We start from the raw sequence: 19,579 nt of genomic DNA on the forward strand, positions 1-19,579 counted from the left end.
ATGTGAGTGGGCGTTAAGGCGTCTGGGAAGGGAACTCAAAACTGGATTATGAGATTGGATTGTTATTGAGATCCCTCCCCAGACGCCTTAACGCCCACTCACATCCTGGGCCATCTGACCTCAGGAATTCGCATGATAAGGTGGGGCCAGGTTTCACAATGAACTCACCCGAAACTCTGGCTGATTGTGACCCACACCCAGTTCCACACCTTGGCTCAGGCGATTAGAGGATCATCAGGGGTCCTTTTGTCCCTCTGTGGGGGGAAACTCCCACTAGGTTTAAATCTGGGACTCTCCACCATTTGACCTTAGAACTGAAGAAGCTTCTCGGATGAAGGTGAAACGTCTTCAAGTAACTTAAAGAAGTCCAGACGCTTTTCTTTGCAAGCTCCTTTGACTACGATGACCTGGATGACTGAGAACCTTCACAGACAGTCAAAAACGAAGTGAAGCAGAGTTACAGAGGTTTGATTACAGACACAGCGTTTTGCAATTTGGCATCATTTTAAAACGTTTAAATATGTTCAGTATTGAACAGCAGAAATGAGGCTTTCTGTCAGAAGTAAAACAAAACAAACAACAGCGGCCGACACCGTGGACTGTTGGGTAATAAGCAGGGTTAGAGAGAGAGAGAGCTCTACATGAAGTGTGATCTTTATCGTGGTGGAAGCAAAACAGTCAGAGGGAATTCATGACGATGTTTATGTGAAGCTAAATATGAAGCGTAGTTTGGATCGTCTTTGGCTGCTGGTTCAGTCAATGTTGTTAGGAGATGTAAAACCTGCAGCTTCAGAATCAGCGAGCTGTCGGCTTTCAGCCCCGACCGTGTCCGTGCCGTCGGCGGCGACAGCTCGCTGATTCTGATGGGTCGGCGCTGTGTGTTTACGTCTTTGTGCAGAATCCATGTTCCTGCTCTCATTTACTGTTTCAGCTGTTTGGTGGTTGTTGGAATTTTGTGAGGTTTAACCTGAGATTCTGGCGTTTCGGGCAAAATAAATTTATATTAAAAAAAACAATTCAGGATTTTAATGAATCGATATCAAGTTATCCAATCGATTTAATCAATAAATCGATCATCAAAACCCGCCCCTAGTCCTCAGGTGTGATTGACAGGTGTGTGTGTGTGTGTGTCCTCAGGTGTGATTGACAGGTGTGTGTGTGTGTGTGTGTCCTCAGGTGTGATTGACAGGTGTGTGTGTGTCCTCAGGTGTGATTGACAGGTGTGTGTGTGTGTGTGTCCTCAGGTGTGATTGACAGGTGTGTGTGTGTGTGTGTCCTCAGGTGTGATTGACAGGTGTGTGTGTGTGTGTGTCCTCAGGTGTGATTGACAGGTGTGTGTGTGTGTGTCCTCAGGTGTGATTGACAGGTGTGTGTGTGTGTGTGTGTCCTCAGGTGTGATTGACAGGTGTGTGTGTGTGTGTGTGTCCTCAGGTGTGATTGACAGGTGTGTGTGTCCTCAGGTGTGATTGACAGGTGTGTGTGTCCTCAGGTGTGATTGACAGGTGTGTGTGTGTGTGTGTCCTCAGGTGTGATTGACAGGTGTGTGTGTGTGTGTCCTCAGGTGTGATTGACAGGTGTGTGTGTGTGTGTGTGTGTCCCCTCAGGTGTGATTGACAGGTGTGTGTGTGTGTGTGTGTGTGTGTGTCCTCAGGTGTGATTGACAGGTGTGTGTGTGTGTGTCCTCAGGTGTGATTGACAGGTGTGTGTGTGTGTGTGTGTGTGTGTGTGTGTGTGTCCTCAGGTGTGATTGACAGGTGTGTGTGTGTGTGTGTGTCCTCAGGTGTGATTGACAGGTGTGTGTGTGTGTGTGTCCTCAGGTGTGATTGACAGGTGTGTGTGTGTGTGTCCTCAGGTGTGATTGACAGGTGTGTGTGTGTGTGTGTGTGTGTCCTCAGGTGTGATTGACAGGTGTGTGTGTGTGTGTGTGTCCTCAGGTGTGATTGACAGGTGTGTGTGTGTGTGTGTGTCCTCAGGTGTGATTGACAGGTGTGTGTGTGTGTGTGTGTGTGTGTGTGTGTCCTCAGGTGTGATTGACAGGTGTGTGTGTGTGTGTGTGTCCTCAGGTGTGATTGACAGGTGTGTGTGTGTGTGTGTGTGTCCTCAGGTGTGATTGACAGGTGTGTGTGTGTGTGTGTGTGTCCTCAGGTGTGATTGACAGGTGTGTGTGTGTGTGTCCTCAGGTGTGATTGACAGGTGTGTGTGTGTCCTCAGGTGTGATTGACAGGTGTGTGTGTGTCCTCAGGTGTGATTGACAGGTGTGTGTGTGTCCTCAGGTGTGACTGACAGGTGTGTGTGTCCTCAGGTGTGGTGGAGATGATTCCTCACGCTGACACTCTGAGGAAGATCCAGGTGGAACACGGTGTCACGGGATCGTTCAAAGACCGCACTCTGGCCGACTGGCTGCAGAAACACAACCCCACTGACGAGCAGTACGATAAGGTAACGTACGCGCGCACTGTTACACACCTGTACACACCTGTCGGTGTGAGACACTCCTCCATCTGGTCTTTCAGGCCGTGGAGAACTTCATCTACTCGTGCGCCGGTTGCTGCGTGGCCACCTACGTCCTGGGAATCTGCGACCGCCACAACGACAACATCATGCTGAAGACGAGCGGGCACATGTTCCACATCGACTTCGGGAAGTTCCTGGGACACGCCCAGATGTTCGGGAACATCAAACGGTAAGAGAGGAGCAGATGTTCACCTGTCCTGTCCTTGGTTCACCTTTATAGCTGACTAACTGCTGTACCCCGTGCAGGGACCGCGCCCCCTTCGTCTTCACCTCTGACATGGCTTATGTCATCAATGGCGGCGACAAGCCGTCCAGCCGCTTCCACGACTTTGTGGATCTGTGCTGCGAAGCATACAACCTGATCCGGAAGCACGCTCACCTGTTCCTCAACCTGCTGGGCCTGGTGTGTCTGACTCGCACAAACACACAGACACACACACACACACACTCACACACGGACACACACTCACATAATGGAGTAAATACAACATCTGCTACAGGAACCAGGAAGTTAAACGTGTCTGTGTGTGTGTGCGTGTGTCTGTGTGTGCGTCTGTGTGTGTGTGTCTGTGTGTGTGTGTGTCCAGATGTTGTCCTGTGGGATCCCGGAGCTCTCCGACCTCGATGACCTGAAGTACGTCTATGATGCACTGAGACCTCACGAGTCTGAGGCTGACGCCACCATGTACTTCACCAGGTAGGCGCGGGCTCACCTGCACAGATGCGTCCGACCTTCAGGACGGAGACGAGTCATCGTGACCTGCGCTGCAGACGGTCTCCGTCCACCTGCCGCCTTTGTTAACGACCTCTCTGACCCCGGCAGGTTGATCGAGTCCAGTCTGGGCAGCGTCGCCACCAAACTGAACTTCTTCATCCACAATCTGGCCCAGATGAAGTTCACCTCGTCGGAGGAGCGCCCCACGCTGTCGTTCGCCCCCAGGTTCCACTCGGCAAAGAGCGACGGCATCATCAAGAACCTGTACATCTGCAGACACATCCGGACCGGCGGAAAGGGATATGTGAGTCCAGACGTGCCCATGGGAAGCACGTGGGAAGCACATGGGAAGCAGAAACTAACCAGCTGTGTGTGTCTGTGTGTGTCAGGCTTTTGTGGTGAAGGTGGAGCGTGAAGGTCAGCAGGAGGTGCAGCTGGTTCAGAGGACGTTTGAGGAGTTTCAGGAGCTCCACAGCAAACTGAGGCTCATCTTCCCCTCATCCAAACTGCCCAGGTACACACACACACTGACATGCACACACGTGTGCATGTCAGTGTGTGCTCACAGACACACACTGACATGCACACGTGTGTGCTCACAGACACACACTGACATGCACACGTGTGTGCTCACAGACACACACTGACATGCACGCATGTGTGCTCACAGACACACACTCCTAGCTGCACAAAGGAGCTTTGCAGAAGGTCCTTCCTCCTGTCCTCTTATCCCCTCCCACAGTTTCCCCAGCCGCTTTGTGATTGGCCGTTCCCGCAGCGAGGCGATGGCTGACAGGAGGAAGGACGAGCTGAACGGTTACGTGTGGCACTTGATCCACGCCGCTCCGGAGGTCGCTCAGGTCAGTGGCTTTCTGGGTCTGTTCTCATGAGTGGTAGCTCAGAGGTGTCTGTAGCTCAGGGGGCAGAGCAGGTAACTAACCAGAAGGTCGGTGGTTCGATCCCCGTCTGCTCCAGTCTGCTCCTACTAACCCCATGTGTGAATGTTAGTTCGAGCACCTAAGAGCTTAGAAGTGCTTGAATTAGTTGTAACTTTGAGTGCTCTGACAGAGTAGAACATATGAGTCCATGTACCTGATAATAAGCCGTGACAATTAATATTATACAATAATATTCAGATTGTTAGGCCTCCACACATAAATGGAGGGCCATGATCGGGGCCACAGCACCTTCAGGGTGCAGTGAGTGTCATGTTGTCATTCTCGACCAGCATCAAAGCTTCTCCACAGTTAGAGTGTGTTTGGCAGCAGTGATAGCTGCCTGGGTTCTGGTGCTGAGCAGCACCTGCTGCTCTGCCGTGTTATGAAAGGGGCTCGCAGGCTGTCTCCAGGCTTCTTGTGCCCCTTGGAGATTTAGCCGTGGTGTTCAAGGGGCTTTGTGGCCGGTTTACGATGACATAACAGGATGCAGCTTCAAACTGTACACCAGTTTTTTTAAATTGTGCTGATAGGCCACATAAAAACCAGAGTTGGGGTAAAAAATGTACACAATTTTTTTTTCTGAATCGTCGGTCGTTGTGTCCTTGGGCGAGACACTTCACCTACTGGTGGTGGTCAGAGGGCCCGGTGGCGCCAGTGTCCGGCAGCCTCGCCTCTGTCAGTGCGCCCCAGCGTGGCTGTGGCTACAATGTAGCTTCATCACCAGTGTGTGAATATCAGGATGTGTAAAGTGCTTTGGGGTCCTCAGGGACGAGTAAATACAGTTTACCATTGTGTTTATAGAAAATGTCAAAATTAACAGTAAATTCAAACATGTGAGGTTGTTCAAAGAAATCGGTCCTTCTTTAAAGGCGGCGTCATCCTGACTCTGTGTGGACAGATTTGTATTAAAAGATTGTGAGAACATCTTGCAGCCTTTAGTCTCTCACCTCACAAAAAACAACGAAATCAGTCAGTAGCAATGCACTCCTGGGGAGGGAGGTGTGTGTACTCAGGTACATGTAACCTTATGATGTCCTGTGTCATCCTTTTTTATCCTTCCTTTACTGGCTGGTATTTATTTATAGAAACATGTAAACGCCTGAATGAAATGAGAGGGACGAGACCAAACAGGCAACGCAAACAGTTTTCAAACAGCTAAAATCTGCAGTATGAAAACGGGCAGTTACACCCTCGAGCCCAGACAGGTGAAGGAAGGTGTGCTCGAACCTCTCAGCTGCAGACAAACACAAAGTACAACATGGCCGAGCATGAGAGTGCCGCCATCACCTCAGCAGCTCGCTTTCAGTTTGAGTCGCTCCTCAGGACGAAACACACACACACACACACACACACACTGAGTGGGTGTGGCGCTGCTGTTCTATCAGCTCGCTGCAGTCCTCAGGGCTCCGCCCTCTTCAGGGTTATCTCTCCCTGACTGTGGAAGCTCTGCCTGCAGGCAGGCAGGTTCAGAGGCAGGTGTGTGATCGTGTCGCTCTCCCCTCTTCATCTGAAAGTGTGATGAAGGTTCTCCGCCCTGCAGAAAGATGCATTTCCTGTTTCTTACATAAGATAAGGAAGGTGAGCTGACCCCTCACTTCCAGGAAGTTCTCAGAAGTGCACTGTCCTGAGCTGAACGTCCACAGCACCGATGCAGGGATGTTCTCTGAGCTGTGTCAGGTCGTCTTTATTCTGATTACACTGACCTTTGACCCGTCTCCCTCAGTGAGCTAATCACAGGCTGATCACCCCGTGTGTGTGTGTGTGTGTGTGTGTGTCTGCACAGTGTGACCTGGTGTACACCTTCTTCCACCCGCTGCCCAGAGACGAGCGATCAGGAACGACGGCGAGCAAACCAGCAGGTACGTGATTTCGGACCCCCGCGCTGTTTAATGTGTAAAGCTCGAGAACTGGAAACATACTGGGAAGACTTTTTGTTTGCTCGGCGGGACAGTGGGCGGACTTTAGGAAGCCACAGTGGGCGGTTCCTCACGCTGATTAGACGGGGGCGTTACCCGACGAGGAGTACTCGTATCAAATATAAGCTTATCTGAGGTCAGACTGCACCAAAGAGGTTTCGCTCTGTTAAACTTTAACTCACACAAAGGTCAAAGGTCAGTGCTCTGTGACTCAGCGTGTAACAGCAGATCTGTGGCATGTTTTCATACAGAATCACAGCGTGATTATGTCCTCCAGGGAAGCAAGATTTAAATACATGCCTTCTCCTTCAGATCAACATATGAAGCATCGTAGCGGTTTTATTATCGGAACAGAGGTCGCCTTCACCAAAGCACTGTCGCCATCGTAAAACACCTTCCTCGTTACCTCGACCCTCATCTCCTGAAGTCGGGGCTTGAACACACCAAAGCACAAACTGCTCATTTGTTACTCATATTGTCTTAATTAATTATTGTCCACAGATTAGACATGTGACAGCGTGTTCATTGATCCACCTCGAGGAATTAGCGCATCGATGTAACGGTTAGAACTATTGGGCAGAAGCTGCTTGTTTTACAGGCACTGAGCTAAGAGGTGGCCGTGACTGATGTCAGGTCATCGTGTCTACTGCTGCCCCGCACATGCCTTTGTACCAACACCCTCCCATCTCCATGACGACAAACCAGCGGGCGGTTATTCAATTCGATTTTATTTACACAGCACCAAATCACAACAACATTGCACTCATTGGAAGTAATAAATGCATGAACTAGTTTTTCAGCGTCACTCTGAGACAGGATATTTCTAACTTTAGAGATGTTGCGCAAATGGAAGAACGCAGTCTTACATATTTGTTTAATATGTGCGTTGAAGGACATATCCTGGTCAAAAATGACTCCAAGGTTCCTCACAGTGTTACTGGAGGCCAAGGTAATGCCATCCAGAGTAAGAATCTGCTTAGATACCATATTTCTAAGATTTTCAGGGCAGAGTACAATAACCTCAGTTTGATCTGAATTAAGAAGCAGAAAGTTAGTGGCCATCCAGGTCTTTATGTCTTTAAGACATTCCTGCAGTTTAACTCATTGGTGTGTGTTATCTGGCTTCATGGACAGATAGAGCTGGGTGTCATCTGCATAGCAGTGAAAATGTATGCTATGTCTTCTAATGATGCTGCCTAGGGGAAGCATGTATAATGTAAACAGAATTGGTCCTAGCACTGAACCCTGTGGAACTCCATAATTAACCTCAGTGTGTGAAGAGGACTCTCCATTTACATGCACAAATTGGAGTCTATTAGATAGATATGATACAAACCACTGCAGCACAGTACCTGTAACACCTACAGCATGTTCTAATCGCTCTAATAGGATATTATGGTCAACAGTATCGAACGCTGCACTGAGGTCTAGCAGGACAAGCACAGAGATGAGTCCACTGTCAGAGGCCATAAGAAGATAATTTGTAACCTTCACTAAAGCTGTTTCTGTGCTGTGATGAGCTCTGAAACCTGACTGAAACTCTTCAAATAAACCATTCCTCTGCAGATGATCTGTTAGCTGTTTGACAACTACTCTTTCAAGGATGTTTGATATAAAGGAAGGTTGGAGATTGGCCTATAATTGGCTAAGACTGCTGGTCTAGAGATGCTTTTTGAGTAAAGGTGTAACTACAGCCAGCTTGAGAGGCTAGCAGCAGAGTTACTGATAGGAAAGTTCAGCATATCCTCAACAGTTCAGTATGGCGTTCATCAATCAGAAGCTTCCTTTCAAAGTTTTACAGCCTCCTCCACAGTAAATAAAGATGCTTCTCGCCCAGCTTTGACAGCTGAGGTAAACAGCAGTCTGTTCCTTTAATACTCAGACGCTGCAGTTCCTCTGATGTCCAGCAGAGGTTATGAAATAAATCTGTAATATTCAAACTTAAGTCAGAAGATGTTTGTCTTTGTTTATCAGAATTAAGTACTTCTTAACCTGCGACTGAAAGAAACAGTCAAACATCAGACGTGTTCATTAAGACTAACACTGAAAGTGTGCGTGTGTTCGCAGAGATCTCGTGGTCTCCAGGTTCAGGAAAGGAGCTCGGCGAGGTCAAACTGTCCATCTCCTACAAGAGTGAGAAGCTCTTCATCATGGTGATACACATCCGAGGACTGGTCAGTGTGTTATTATTGGGTTCATTTATAGCTTTATTTTTATTTGTTGATTATTTTATTATGTTTTTGTATAGATTTATTATTATTATGATTACTCTCGTTTCTGTTGTGTATATACTGTTTTTAAATTATGTATTCTTGGAGGAGCAGCGGCTCTGCTCTGAGCCCCTTCCAGATGGCTGAAATCTCACCCTATCTCTAAGGGAGAGGCCAGCCACCCTTCGGAGGAAGCTCATTTCTGCCGCTTGTATTCGCGATCTCGTTCTTTCGGTCACTGCCCACAGCTCGTGGCCATAGGTGAGGGTAGGGACGTAGATCGACCGGTAAATTGAGAGCTTCGCTTTTACACTCAGCTCCCTCTTCACCACAACAGACCGGTGCAGCGTCCACATCACTGCAGCTGCAGCCCCAATCCGTCTGTCGATCTCCCGCTCCCGTCACTCGTGAACAACACCCCGAGATACTTAAACTCCTCCTCTTGGGGCAGGAACTCGTCCCTGAGCCGGAGTGGGCACTCCACCCTTTTCCGGCTGAGGACCATGGCCTCAGATTTGGAGGTGCTGATCTCAGTCCTGCTGCTTCACACTCGGCTGTGAACTGCTCCAGTGGAGCTGGAGGCTGTTACCTGATGAAGACTCCCAAAGCCCAACCCACAGAATACTCAGAGGGACACTGAGTATTCACCTCTGGTGTCCACTTGCTGGTTTGGGGGTTACACCATGAACGGCTGCAGCTCAGTGCAGCAGCCTCAGCAATGGAGGTGCTGATGATGGTCCAGTGGGTCTCCATGTCCCCAGTGTTCCTCGGAATAAACACTTTTATTTATTTATGATCATTGTTAATATATTTTAATAAATGTATTTATGTAATTTTAAGGATTTTTAAAAAATGTTTTTAAATAATATTTTTATATTGATCAGTGGGTCCAAGTCCTGTCCTGGTATTTGGGGCTTCTGATTGTGTTTTTTCTCTGTGGGAGTGACACTGATGCCTGTGTGTGTGTGTGTGTGTGTGTGTGTGTAGCAGCCCCTGCAGGATGGGACTGACCCCGACCCCTACGTGAAGCTCTATCTCCTCCCCGACCCTCAGAAGATGAGCAAGAGGAAAACGAAGGCGGCGCGACGCACGTGCAACCCAACCTACAATGAGATGGTACGATCTGCTCACAGTGATACTGCTGTCGATCTAAACACTGCAGCTGTGCAGACAGTGATAATGTAGCAGTGAGCTGCAGGCTGGAGGGTAGAAACAGTGTCGCTCCGACAGCGGTGTTGGTGTTTGGATTGTTCTGCATCTCTGGTGTAAAGAATCGCTGATGTCACTGTGGGTCAACTCTTCGATGTTGATATGACTAACTTTGCTGTTTCCATAGCAACATCACCTTTGCCTCCCTTTGTGTCCCCAGCTGGTGTACGAGCGGATCCCGCGGGGGGACCTGGACCAGAGGGTGATCCACCTCCGGGTCCTGGGAGACGGCGCCTTCTGGGAGAACACGCTGCTGGGAGAGACCTTCATCCCCCTGAAGAGGCTGGTCCCGGGTCAGCACTGGGTGGGCTGGCACAAACTGGGCCCCCCCGGCTCAGACTTCGCCCACTGATGGACAGGAAACGGGAGGCAGCGGACTTAAAAGAAAGAGAAGAAGAACGGCAGGCGTTCCTGCTGAGGAGGAACGGCGAAACAAAAAAAAGGGAGATCCTTTCAAAGTAAAAGCCTTGTGGCTGCTCTGTGGGTGTGATGTCACGCTCGTTAGTTTATAAGAGACTGAGTTTTACTTCAGTGAACGAGTTCCACTAACAAACGCACTAACGAGCTCGCCCTGACCTTTGACCTGAGAGCGACTGGAGGAGTGGACAGACCTACAGGAGCTCAGACGTGCTCGAGCTGTTTCTTCTTCTTCTCCTCGGACCGCAGCAGGAAGTTCAACTGTGAAAAAGGAAACGAGGAGGCGCGGTGAAGAAGACGAAGCAGGCTGAAGAGCGCGGGCAGCGCCGCTGGGAAGACTTTAGGTTATTTTTTATAGCGGGTTGATTTATTTTTAAAGTGCGACTGACTGCCGGCTGCGTGCCTATGTTTCATTCCTGGTTTCTGAACCATGTCATTTCCTGTTTTTAGCTCAGTGATGGCGGGCGTTTTGTGATCAGCTGATTTGTTTTGTTTGCGCTGTAAATGAATGCGAGGTTTTCACGACTGCTTCACACGTTTAAAGACGAGAGAAAATTCTGAAACACTGAAATTAAATTTTTATTGTTGGATTGTTTTTGATCATGTGACTCTGTGACGTCATCACGCTGCTCATTCATTCAGCTATTACTTCTCTCCCTGAGGGCACTTTCCCCTGATTGGCCAGCATGCGGAAGCCTGCTGAGGGGCAGCCTGTGAGCGGTTAGAGCCCCCTGCCTGTGGACATGTCATTCCACAGGCAGGGGGCGCTCTCGGGCAAATTTCATCCTGTTTTTGATGGAAGAGTTCGACAGTTTCTACTGCAGTGAAGTCGCTGAGGACGTCACAGCACCACGAGCCGCTTTACAGCACCACGAGCCACTTTACAGCACCCTGCGTTTTGATTTGAGGTGTGAAGCTCCTGCTTCTGCTGCTAACGTGTGCTGGAGGTTTGGGAAACCTAAAAGTTACAGGCAAGTTCCTGTCCTGAACTCTGACCAAACAGCAGGCAGCAGTAGCGTGCTGGTGTTTCGTGGGTAAAATCAGGTCCGCATGAGCAATTCAAGTGTTTGTATTTGTTCTGCATCATGTGACTGAGGTCCTGACCAATCAGATGAGGTTGCTGTGGGTGAAGAAGCATGATGACGCGCAGAAGCAGGCTTTGTTTGGATGCAGCTTCACTGATGATGACCTGTACAGACGAATGATTCTGAACCTTTTCTATTGTTTGCACTACACAATAAACTTGAAATGAAAGCAGCTGAAGGTGGTCTGTCCTCCTCTTCCTCCCTCCTCCTAGGGTCTACACCTGCCTCCTTTCCTGTGTCCCTGCTGCGAGGGATGAAGGTCGGCCTGGTTTTAGAAGCTTGGCTTGGTCTATCAGATGTCTGGAGCTCAGGTGAGCACAGTGTGGTCTGTAACAGCAGGTCTGCAGTCGAGGCTGAGATTGCTTTAAAATCCATGAATGCCAGAAATCTCTTTAAAATATAGAATAGAAAACAATAGTCCAGGTGAACCACTCAGGTCTGCTGATTGGCTGTCGGCTCTCGGGCAGGTACTCCTGCAGTGGCGGCACAGAAAACACCCCACGGACGTCTTTGTTACTACAGTTTTTAATAATATTTTATATTTGCGGGTGGCTGTAGCTCAGGAGGTAGAGCTGGTCACCTACTGATCGGAAGGTTGGTGGTTCGATGCCTGGCTCCTCCAGTCTGCATGTCAAGTATCCTTGGGCAAGATACTGACCCCAAGCTGCTCTCCGATGCGTCCATCGGAGTGTGAATGTAGTTAGAAAGCACTACGTATAGAGAAAGTGCTTGTGTGACTGGGTGAATGAGGCATGTTGTATAGAGCGCTTTGAGGACTCCGTGAGAGTAGAAAAGCGCTCTATAAGAATCAGTCCATTTACCATATTTACGTAGGGCAGATTTTTACAAGTAATGTGTGGATCAGATATCAATCATCTCAATCCCAATGTTGATATTGGTATCAGATCAATACTAGTGTGACTGGACCGATACTTTATCCTCTGAACTGTTAAATAATTTCTAACAAATATCCCAGAAACATCTCTGAACCTTTCTGTGGTGCCAGGTTTATTTACAGCAACATTTAAACTACAGGAGCTGAGTCGACCGCTGTAGACAGGGCACATTTACAAGCAGCTCTTCAAAATAAAAGCTGAAGTGTGTGAGAAGGCAGGACACACTGGTCTCCCCTACATCAGCTGCCTTTAAAGGGTGTCTGTGTCAGCAGTACTGGTTCTGTATTTACTTGGTATCAGAACGCTAAACTTTTTTACTGCAGGCTGGCTCGTTTTGGTTCACTTATCTGTTTCTGTAATTATTGTGAAACTGCAGATGTGACAGATCCAGTTGTGGGAACAGTTTGGATGTCTTTGGTTTTTACATTAATCCTGATCTGTTTCCTGTGACGCTGACGGGACAGCAGGACCTTTGACCCTCGCCGCGTCCTCACACAAAAGCAGGTGATCCTCCACAGCATCATCCAGCACCTAGCTTACACATATATCTGCATACAGCATTTATGGAGTTTAGTTTACAGTCAGATTTTGATCAATGATTTCTAATCCTGATCCCAGTGTCAGCCTTTTGGTATCGATCCAATATCAAGCAGAGCCAGTGCGATACCAATACTGATACTTTCAGCTCATGTGAGAGAGCCGTGTGTCTCTTTGTCCTGTCTTTGTCCCCGCAGCCACATGTCCCTGAGCCTGGTTCTGCTGGAGGTTTTCTGCTTGGAAAAATCACATTTTTCCTACTGTCGCCAAGTGCTTGCTCGTAGGCGTTCGTCTGATTACTGTAGGGTTTTTATCTTACAATATAAAGTGCCTTTGGTTGACTGCTGTGATTTAACGTTATATGAATAAAACTGAATAGAATGGGGAGCAGTGTGTCCTGTTCATGAGATGAACCATCATCTATCGGCAAATTCTGAACACATTTCTCTGGCCCTTAAGGTTAAACCAAAATTTTAAAATGAAACCTAAAAGTTACAGGCAACCAGTGAAGGAGGGCCAAAACTGGAGTGACATGAGATCTTCTGTTGTTGCCTGTTAAGACTCGCGCTGGACAGTCTGAAGATGATCTAAAGCTAATTGGTTAAGACACGTAAAAAGACGGGAAGAAATATAAGCATGCATAATCATCTCCAGTTCAGCCTTTTTCACCATTAGTCTTTGAAATGTTCCTTAGATGATGACTGTGACTTTTACTTTCCAAAGCTAGCACAATAAAACACAGCTTTCATCTTTTATTTTGGAGAGCTGAATGTAAACGTGCCTGTCTAATGTGGCTGTAAATAAAACAGGCACCACACAAAGGTTCAGACATGTTGCACAGCATGTTAAAACACACAGTGGGCCACATACTGAACTCGGGGATAGAAACAAAGTATCGATTTCATACCAATATGGGCATCGGTTACTATGGGCTACTATCCATACTGGGTCCTTTCACCACCTCTGAGCCGCTTCTATAAACGGACCGTGGGAGCTTCACGCTGATAAACACTTGGCACACTGGAGCCCGAGTTTCGTTTATGTAACGGAGACGCAGGAGCGAACAGCACCTCCTGCTGCACTCTCTGCCCGCGGCCTCCCGGAAATAGAGATTCGCGTCATAGGCGACGGTCCCCGGGCTGTCTGATGAAATCTCTCAGCGGACGGACGAACGGAGCGAAGCGGCCGTGGAAGCTGCTCTGTATTCGGAGACCGCAGCAATATTAACGCCAGGAGGAGTCCGGAGAGCACTGCAGAGTGGTTATAACCCGATGAAGTGCTGCTTTGGTTCGAGTATTTGAATCCGTCTCCGCCTCCGGGGAACTAACCGTCAGGCTAACTAGCTGCTAGCGCTGAGCTAACGTGCTAAGCTAACTGGAGCCCCGCCGCAGACAGAATGGCCCGTTGCTGGTCTCCACACCCGGTACTCTTCGTGTCTCAGCACTCAGGTTTCTCCACCTCCGTCCGCACAGAGTTCTCCACAAGAAAGAAGCACCACTGTCAGCAGAGCACCGCGGCCCGCGCCGGGCTCTCGGACCTCGGATCCTCCCGCAGCTGTAGCCGGTGTGTGTGGTGTGCGGAGTAGGCGCGATGAGCTGTTGGATTAGCAGCTAACGTGCTAACAGCCTGTTCGTATTGAAGTTGTTCGCACATTAAACCGAGGACATGTTCAGAAATATGAGTGAAGAAGGACGTTTAATGGGCGGGGGGCGCCCCCCCTCCTCCTCCTCCATGCCCGGACTGGACAGCCAGGAAAGTTCGTGGATCGGCCTGCTGTCCAGGCCCGCAATGGCACTGGTGGAGAAAATCCGGAACCGAACTCTGAAAAGCAGCTTGGTTACCGAGGAGAGCGAATTTCTTAGCCCGCTGGAGGACGTGCAGCTCGGGCCTCCTCATCTGTCCTACCTGCAGTGTGAGCCCCGAGGCGTGGGGGCTCTGCCGTGGCTCTCCGCGGACTCGCTACGGGAAATCGGGCTCCAGAACGGGGCAGAGGTGGACCTGAGCCTCTGCCAGCAGACCCAATTCAGATACCTGTCTTCGTTCCGGGCTGTTCTGGGCCACATGCTACTCAGTTCTCAGGAAGTAAAGCCCCCGGGGGGGCAGAGCTGGTCCAGCAGGCCATGGTGGGACAGCTTCTGGGGGGGCAAGGAGTGCTCGGAGAGGGAGCAGCTGTCCCGCGGGATGCTGGGAGAAAATGCTGGAGCCAGCGACCACAAAGAGCAGCTGGTGAACAATGGAAGCCCCCCCACAGTCCAGAACGCTGTGGCAGACCGCCAGCTCAGCATCAGAGATCCACAGAACTGCTCAGGAGCCACCATCGCTGCAGCCTTACCTGTGACCCCCGAGCAGGACAATGGGTACTCCAGCCTGGAGGAGGAGCACCTGTCCGGCGTGACGTCCGCCAGAGCAGAGCCGTCACCACCACAGGAGACTGAGGGGATGGAGGAGGTGGTGCTCGCCGTCCCTCAGTGCCAGAACAAAACGATCAACTTCATCATGGGTGGCCCCTGCAGCGAGGAAGAGGACAGCCAATCAGAGGAGTCATCCTCTGATGATGACGATGATGATGGCTTTGACAGCGAGGGCTCCTCTGAGATGTCTGATGGCACTGATGATGATGGTGATGAGGATGATGACAGTGAGGCGGAATCAGAGGCGGAGCGTTTGTGGCGCTCTCTGTGCCACCGCGAGGACCCCTACGACCCCCGAAACTTCACTGCCCGCCTGCACACGGGTGTCGCTGCACCTCGTGCCATCCCTGTCTCCACGCCACCATCCTCCGCTCAGTCCTCCCCCTCCTCCTCTCCTCCCTCCAGCACGGACACATGGGACGACTCGCCGTCTGCGAGCGAGGCGGATGAGGAGAGCCTCCGCCTGTGGGACTCCTTCAGCTCCTCCTCAGACCCCTTCAACCCACTCAACTTCCAGGCTCCCATCAGGACCCGTGAGTCTGCCACGGCGAGGGCCAGGAAGAACTCCGCCTACCGCCGCCAAGAGTCTCCACCCGAGTACAGGAAGGAGGAGGCGGAGGACCGGATGGACAGCGGTTTCTGTGACGCCTCCGCCCGGAACTGCAGCTCCACGAAAAAGGTGCGTTGGGAGACGGTGCTGCTGGGGCGGGTCAGGTGGTTAAAACACTGATTAAGGTGCAGGTGAGGCTCACCTGAGGGGCAGTCAAAGGGTCTTCTGATGACGACTCAGAGTTCTGTTAGTCACACCTGAACACACCTGCCCTGTGGGGTTTTAGGAACAGTCAGAGTGAAAGTGAAGCTTCAGTTCTTGGTTCAGGTGACTGCAGCTCGCTCTGCGTCAGGAGCTCATGAACAGCTGAGACGGAGAACGTGTGGAAAATAAATTCAAAGTGAGCTGAAAGTTTCCAGCAGAAGTAAAATCTTCACGCTGCATCCTGATCTCTCCACACACCTGCAGCTTCTCCATGTTTGTTACAGCAGATGCTGTTCAACCTGGTTAGGTTAACACGTCACATATTTAATTATTTAATCTAAAATATTTAATAAATCTCTTAATTTAGGATTTAAAAACTATTTTTACAAAGTTATTCATTGTGTGGCTCTGCTGAATGTTTCTTCCTGTTAAAAGGGAGTTTTTCCTTCCCACTGTTGCAGAGTGCGTGCACCGAGGCCGTTGTGTGATACTTTTTGTGTTCTTGTGTGTATTTACCTTCCAGGTGAAGCACACTGAGTTTGCTGCTGTCACTGACTTGTGATTTGGGGTAAACATGCTGACTTGAGCATGCGAGTCTGTGGCACTGACTCACTGCTGGAGCCTCTGCTGGCCGTCAGAGGAACTGCAGCTGAGGAGTGTCTGACAGTAAACATGAGTCAGACAGCAGGAAGCTCCGCCTCCTGTGGGTTTGTTTGCTTCCTGGAGAGACGTGAGGAGAAACGGGATCTGAGCTGTAATTAGAACAGACGGCAGCTCGGAGCTTTATTTACTCTGTAAACACGGCCAGTTTATTAGTAACTCCCAGTTCAGCCTTTACCCAGAGTTCCCAGCAGGTTGTCCGGACAGCTGTGATGGCGAGCCCACATCTGGGCCATGAACTCCGAGACGCTCTTTTCGCCCCTGAAAGCCAAAAACACAGCGCCGTGATGGTTGAACGACTTATCCCGTGTCAGGTCTTAATGAAGGACGTCTAACGTTTCCCATCAGAGTTCAGCTTCAGTCAGACTCCAAACGTCCTTCAAACATGAGATAAGCCTGAAACTCAGTTTGACCCAAAGATTTAATCAAACCCGACGATTCTGCTGCTTCAACTTATCCCCAGTACAGATGTGAGGATGTAGGGCGTGAAACAGTTGAGTCGTTTGAAAGCTGATTTGTTCCTGGAAGTTTCAGTGACCTGATGACCTTTGACCTTTCTTTGTATGACCGAGCTGATGTCATTTTCTCCCTCTCTTTTCCGTCAGGTTCGTTTCTGTGACGATGTGGAGGAATTCTTTGCCAGCTGTGGGGAGGAGGAGGAGGACCGGCGGGGCCCGTGGGAGGAGCTTGCCCGAGATCGCTGCCGCTTCCTGCGGCGCTGCCAGGAGGTGGAAGAGAGCATCGCTTACTGTCTGCAGCCGCAGCACCGCCGGCGCGTGTACGAACAGCTTGCCGCGATTGGGCATGCTCCTCAGGGTGTTTGTCTGGCGGCGAGGCCGAGCCCAGCTCCCCTGTGAGGAAGAACGCCGCTGGGTTCTTCAGTGTTTCTGAGCCTCATCATCATCAGCTTCCTGCTTCCTACCACAAACCCATGAGCACCACAAAAGAAGAATTGAGGTCCAGACGCTCCACGTCTGGAAACCCTGTCAGTGTTAATGTGTCCGAGCAGTGAGGATGAGGATGATGAAGGCTCCCGCTTCTGATTAACCAATAAAAAAAACCCGTCTGCAGCAGCTGGGCATCCAGCTGTTTCCAGTGTTTTCACTCTGAAACCAAAGAAGAAGAGTTTGTGTGTGTGCGTGTGTGTGTGAGCGAGTTCACCTGTCACACGGGCAAACCTCCCCCAGACTCACTGATAATCAAGTTTTCCTGATCACTGTGTATTAACCCTGCGTGTCCAGCTGGAGGCGCTCTTGCTCACTCCTTGTAATTCAGACTGGACAGAAACCGCTGACACGTCAGAGCCGAGGCCCCGCCCCTCAGGGCGCTCAGCGGTCAGAAACATTGACGCTGTGGCAGATGTTCCAGATGTTTCTGTGACTGACGATGAGGAAGAGCGCTGCCTGAACTGTTTGGCATCATTTTAGCGAGAGAAGCGTTTTATTTTTCTAACGGCGTGTTTGCCGAGGACTCGTGCCCATTGATCGTCTCACAGACTAAATATCAATCTAAATAAATCCAATATTTAATGATCGCACACGGCCTCCTGTCATTCTCACCTGCACACACCTGCCCAGCTGCCAGCTGCAGTACCACCGGCAGCCTCCAGGTGGTGGTAACAACAAGCTTCCTGATTTGTGTTCAGGGTGGATTCTGTTAGAAAGTGTCACACAGGTCTACGGACCAATCAGCTCCCAGGTGTCAGCCAATCGCAGGCAATGGAAAACATTTAAACGTAGTTTTGTGGTTGCTGGGTGTCGTGATCTGTCTGTAGGCCTGTGTGGCCGACCTTTAAATCACCCTCAGGGAGAGGTCGCAGGTATTTATTAGTGATACTGAGACATTGGTCTGATACCGAGTACACAGCATCAGTATCACAGACACCTGTACAGATACTGTTAACCTGCAGCTGATGTTGGGAGAGCAGAGTGAGAGTCTGAACACATTTTACTGACCATTAAATCACTGATTTTTACTTTCCACACTACTGACTTAACACAATAAAACACACCTCTCAGCTTTTATTTTGAAGAGCTGAATGTAGACTTATGTCTCTAATGTGCTACAGGCACCACAGAAAGGTTCAGACATGTTTCTCAGTATGTCTGATGGATATTTGTTCATTGAAACATAATCAACACTCAGTGGGCTACATACTGAACTCCACAGGATAGAAACCTGTTGCACTAGTATCAATCCAATGATGATAACAGCGTTGGCATTGATACTGTCGACGTTTGGTTCGATCTGCCCGCCTGTAGCGTCAATCACTGATTTCTGGGTCAGTCAGTAAAAATAATCAGCGTCTGCAGGGTCGTAGATGGAGCAGGAAGTCCCACGCTGTGCTCCCTGAACTGCCCAAGGTGATAAACGTGTCAGTAAAGGGTTGAATCATCGTCAGGAAATTCAAAGAGACACACACTTCACTTCTTACACACTGTAGATTTTATTGATCCGAGTTGTGAAAGCAAAGAGACGCTTACAGCTTCAGGTGAGAGTTCAGCATGTACGAGCAGGTGATGCAGCCAGACACACAGGTACTCGACAGCTTTCATCATTTCTCATCTAATGTTCTAAAATTTTCTTGATTCAGATCAAACTGAGGTTATTGTACTCGGCCCTGAAAACCTTAGAAATATGGTATGTGTCGCTACCTGATCCGTACCGGAAACCCGACCGGTACCCCACAAATCTTACGTCACTTCCTCTCTTTGCCACATTAACTATCGTAAAACGCTTCGACCGGGAGTAGACACCGTTCGCACATGCGTGGTACTGATCGGGTTTCCGGTACGGATATCCTGTCTTCCTTCTCTCACCCCAACCAATCACAGCAGATGGCCCCGCCCCTCCCTGAGCCTGGTTCTGCTGGAGGTTTCTTCCTGTTAAAAGGGAGTTTTTCCTTCCCACTGTCACCAAAGTGCTTGTTCACAGGGGGTCATATGATTGTTGGGTCTTTACCTTACAATATAAAGTACTGAGCATGCTGCTGATCATTGAGGCAAATGTTGGTGAGATTTAGTGCTATAGAAATAAAACTGAATTGAAAAATGTAATTATTATTAATTAATAATAATTAAATATTTAATTATTCTTATTGTGTTTTAACAAATTCTGTTTCATTCATTTTAAAGTTTGATTTTATTGTGCAAATGTATAAGGTTTAGTTCTACTTTGGTTATATGTTTGAGAATATTAACTGAGTAACCCAACAGCAGGCATGAGACCCAGTCTGCATCTGCAGGTTGGTTGCAGAAGGCCAGCAGCCATGATGTGGTGCTCCAGGTGTAATAATTAAGGAGATTTGGAGACCTCGA

The 19,579-nt window shown here is 49.4% G+C and overlaps 2 protein-coding genes across 3 annotated transcripts in view; both read left to right on the forward strand.

Annotated features, from left to right (window-relative positions):
- The window catches only part of pik3c2b (phosphatidylinositol-4-phosphate 3-kinase, catalytic subunit type 2 beta), a 33,392-nt gene extending 22,216 nt beyond the window's left edge, over positions 1–11,176 (forward strand). The window contains exons 23-33 of one of the 2 annotated variants that reach the window (XM_085159443.1): positions 2,303–2,439; positions 2,514–2,683; positions 2,761–2,917; positions 3,102–3,211; positions 3,338–3,533; positions 3,619–3,743; positions 3,972–4,089; positions 5,951–6,026; positions 8,151–8,257; positions 9,284–9,409; positions 9,663–11,176. In XM_085159443.1, the coding sequence (XP_085015569.1) occupies positions 2,303–2,439; positions 2,514–2,683; positions 2,761–2,917; positions 3,102–3,211; positions 3,338–3,533; positions 3,619–3,743; positions 3,972–4,089; positions 5,951–6,026; positions 8,151–8,257; positions 9,284–9,409; positions 9,663–9,854 (1,514 nt within the window). In that variant the 3' untranslated portion in view covers positions 9,855–11,176. Of the gene's footprint in view, positions 1–2,302; positions 2,440–2,513; positions 2,684–2,760; positions 2,918–3,101; positions 3,212–3,337; positions 3,534–3,618; positions 3,744–3,971; positions 4,090–5,950; positions 6,027–8,150; positions 8,258–9,280; positions 9,410–9,662 lie in introns of both variants that reach the window. The other variant, XM_085159442.1, reaches the window with a different exon arrangement.
- A 2,001-nt stretch (positions 11,177–13,177) lies between these two features.
- ppp1r15b (protein phosphatase 1, regulatory subunit 15B) lies at positions 13,178–17,799 on the forward strand. Its single transcript, XM_085159444.1, has 2 exons — positions 13,178–15,527; positions 16,868–17,799. Exons 1-2 carry the CDS (start codon positions 14,103–14,105, stop codon positions 17,117–17,119), a joined length of 1,677 nt encoding a protein of 558 aa, XP_085015570.1. The 5' UTR covers positions 13,178–14,102; the 3' UTR covers positions 17,120–17,799.
- Positions 17,800–19,579: the final 1,780 nt, after the last annotated feature.

Source organism: Neolamprologus multifasciatus, chromosome 5 (assembly GCF_963576455.1).
Source record: "Neolamprologus multifasciatus chromosome 5, fNeoMul1.2, whole genome shotgun sequence".
Lineage (NCBI taxonomy): Eukaryota > Metazoa > Chordata > Actinopteri > Cichliformes > Cichlidae > Neolamprologus > Neolamprologus multifasciatus.

Coding starts and splice junctions, on each gene's coding strand:
- ppp1r15b (XM_085159444.1), top strand. CDS start 14,103: ATGTTCAGAAATATGAGTGAAGAAGGACGTTTAATGGGCGGGGGGCGC. Junction 15,528..16,867: donor ACTGCAGCTCCACGAAAAAG/GTGCGTTGGGAG, acceptor CTTTTCCGTCAG/GTTCGTTTCTGTGACGATGT.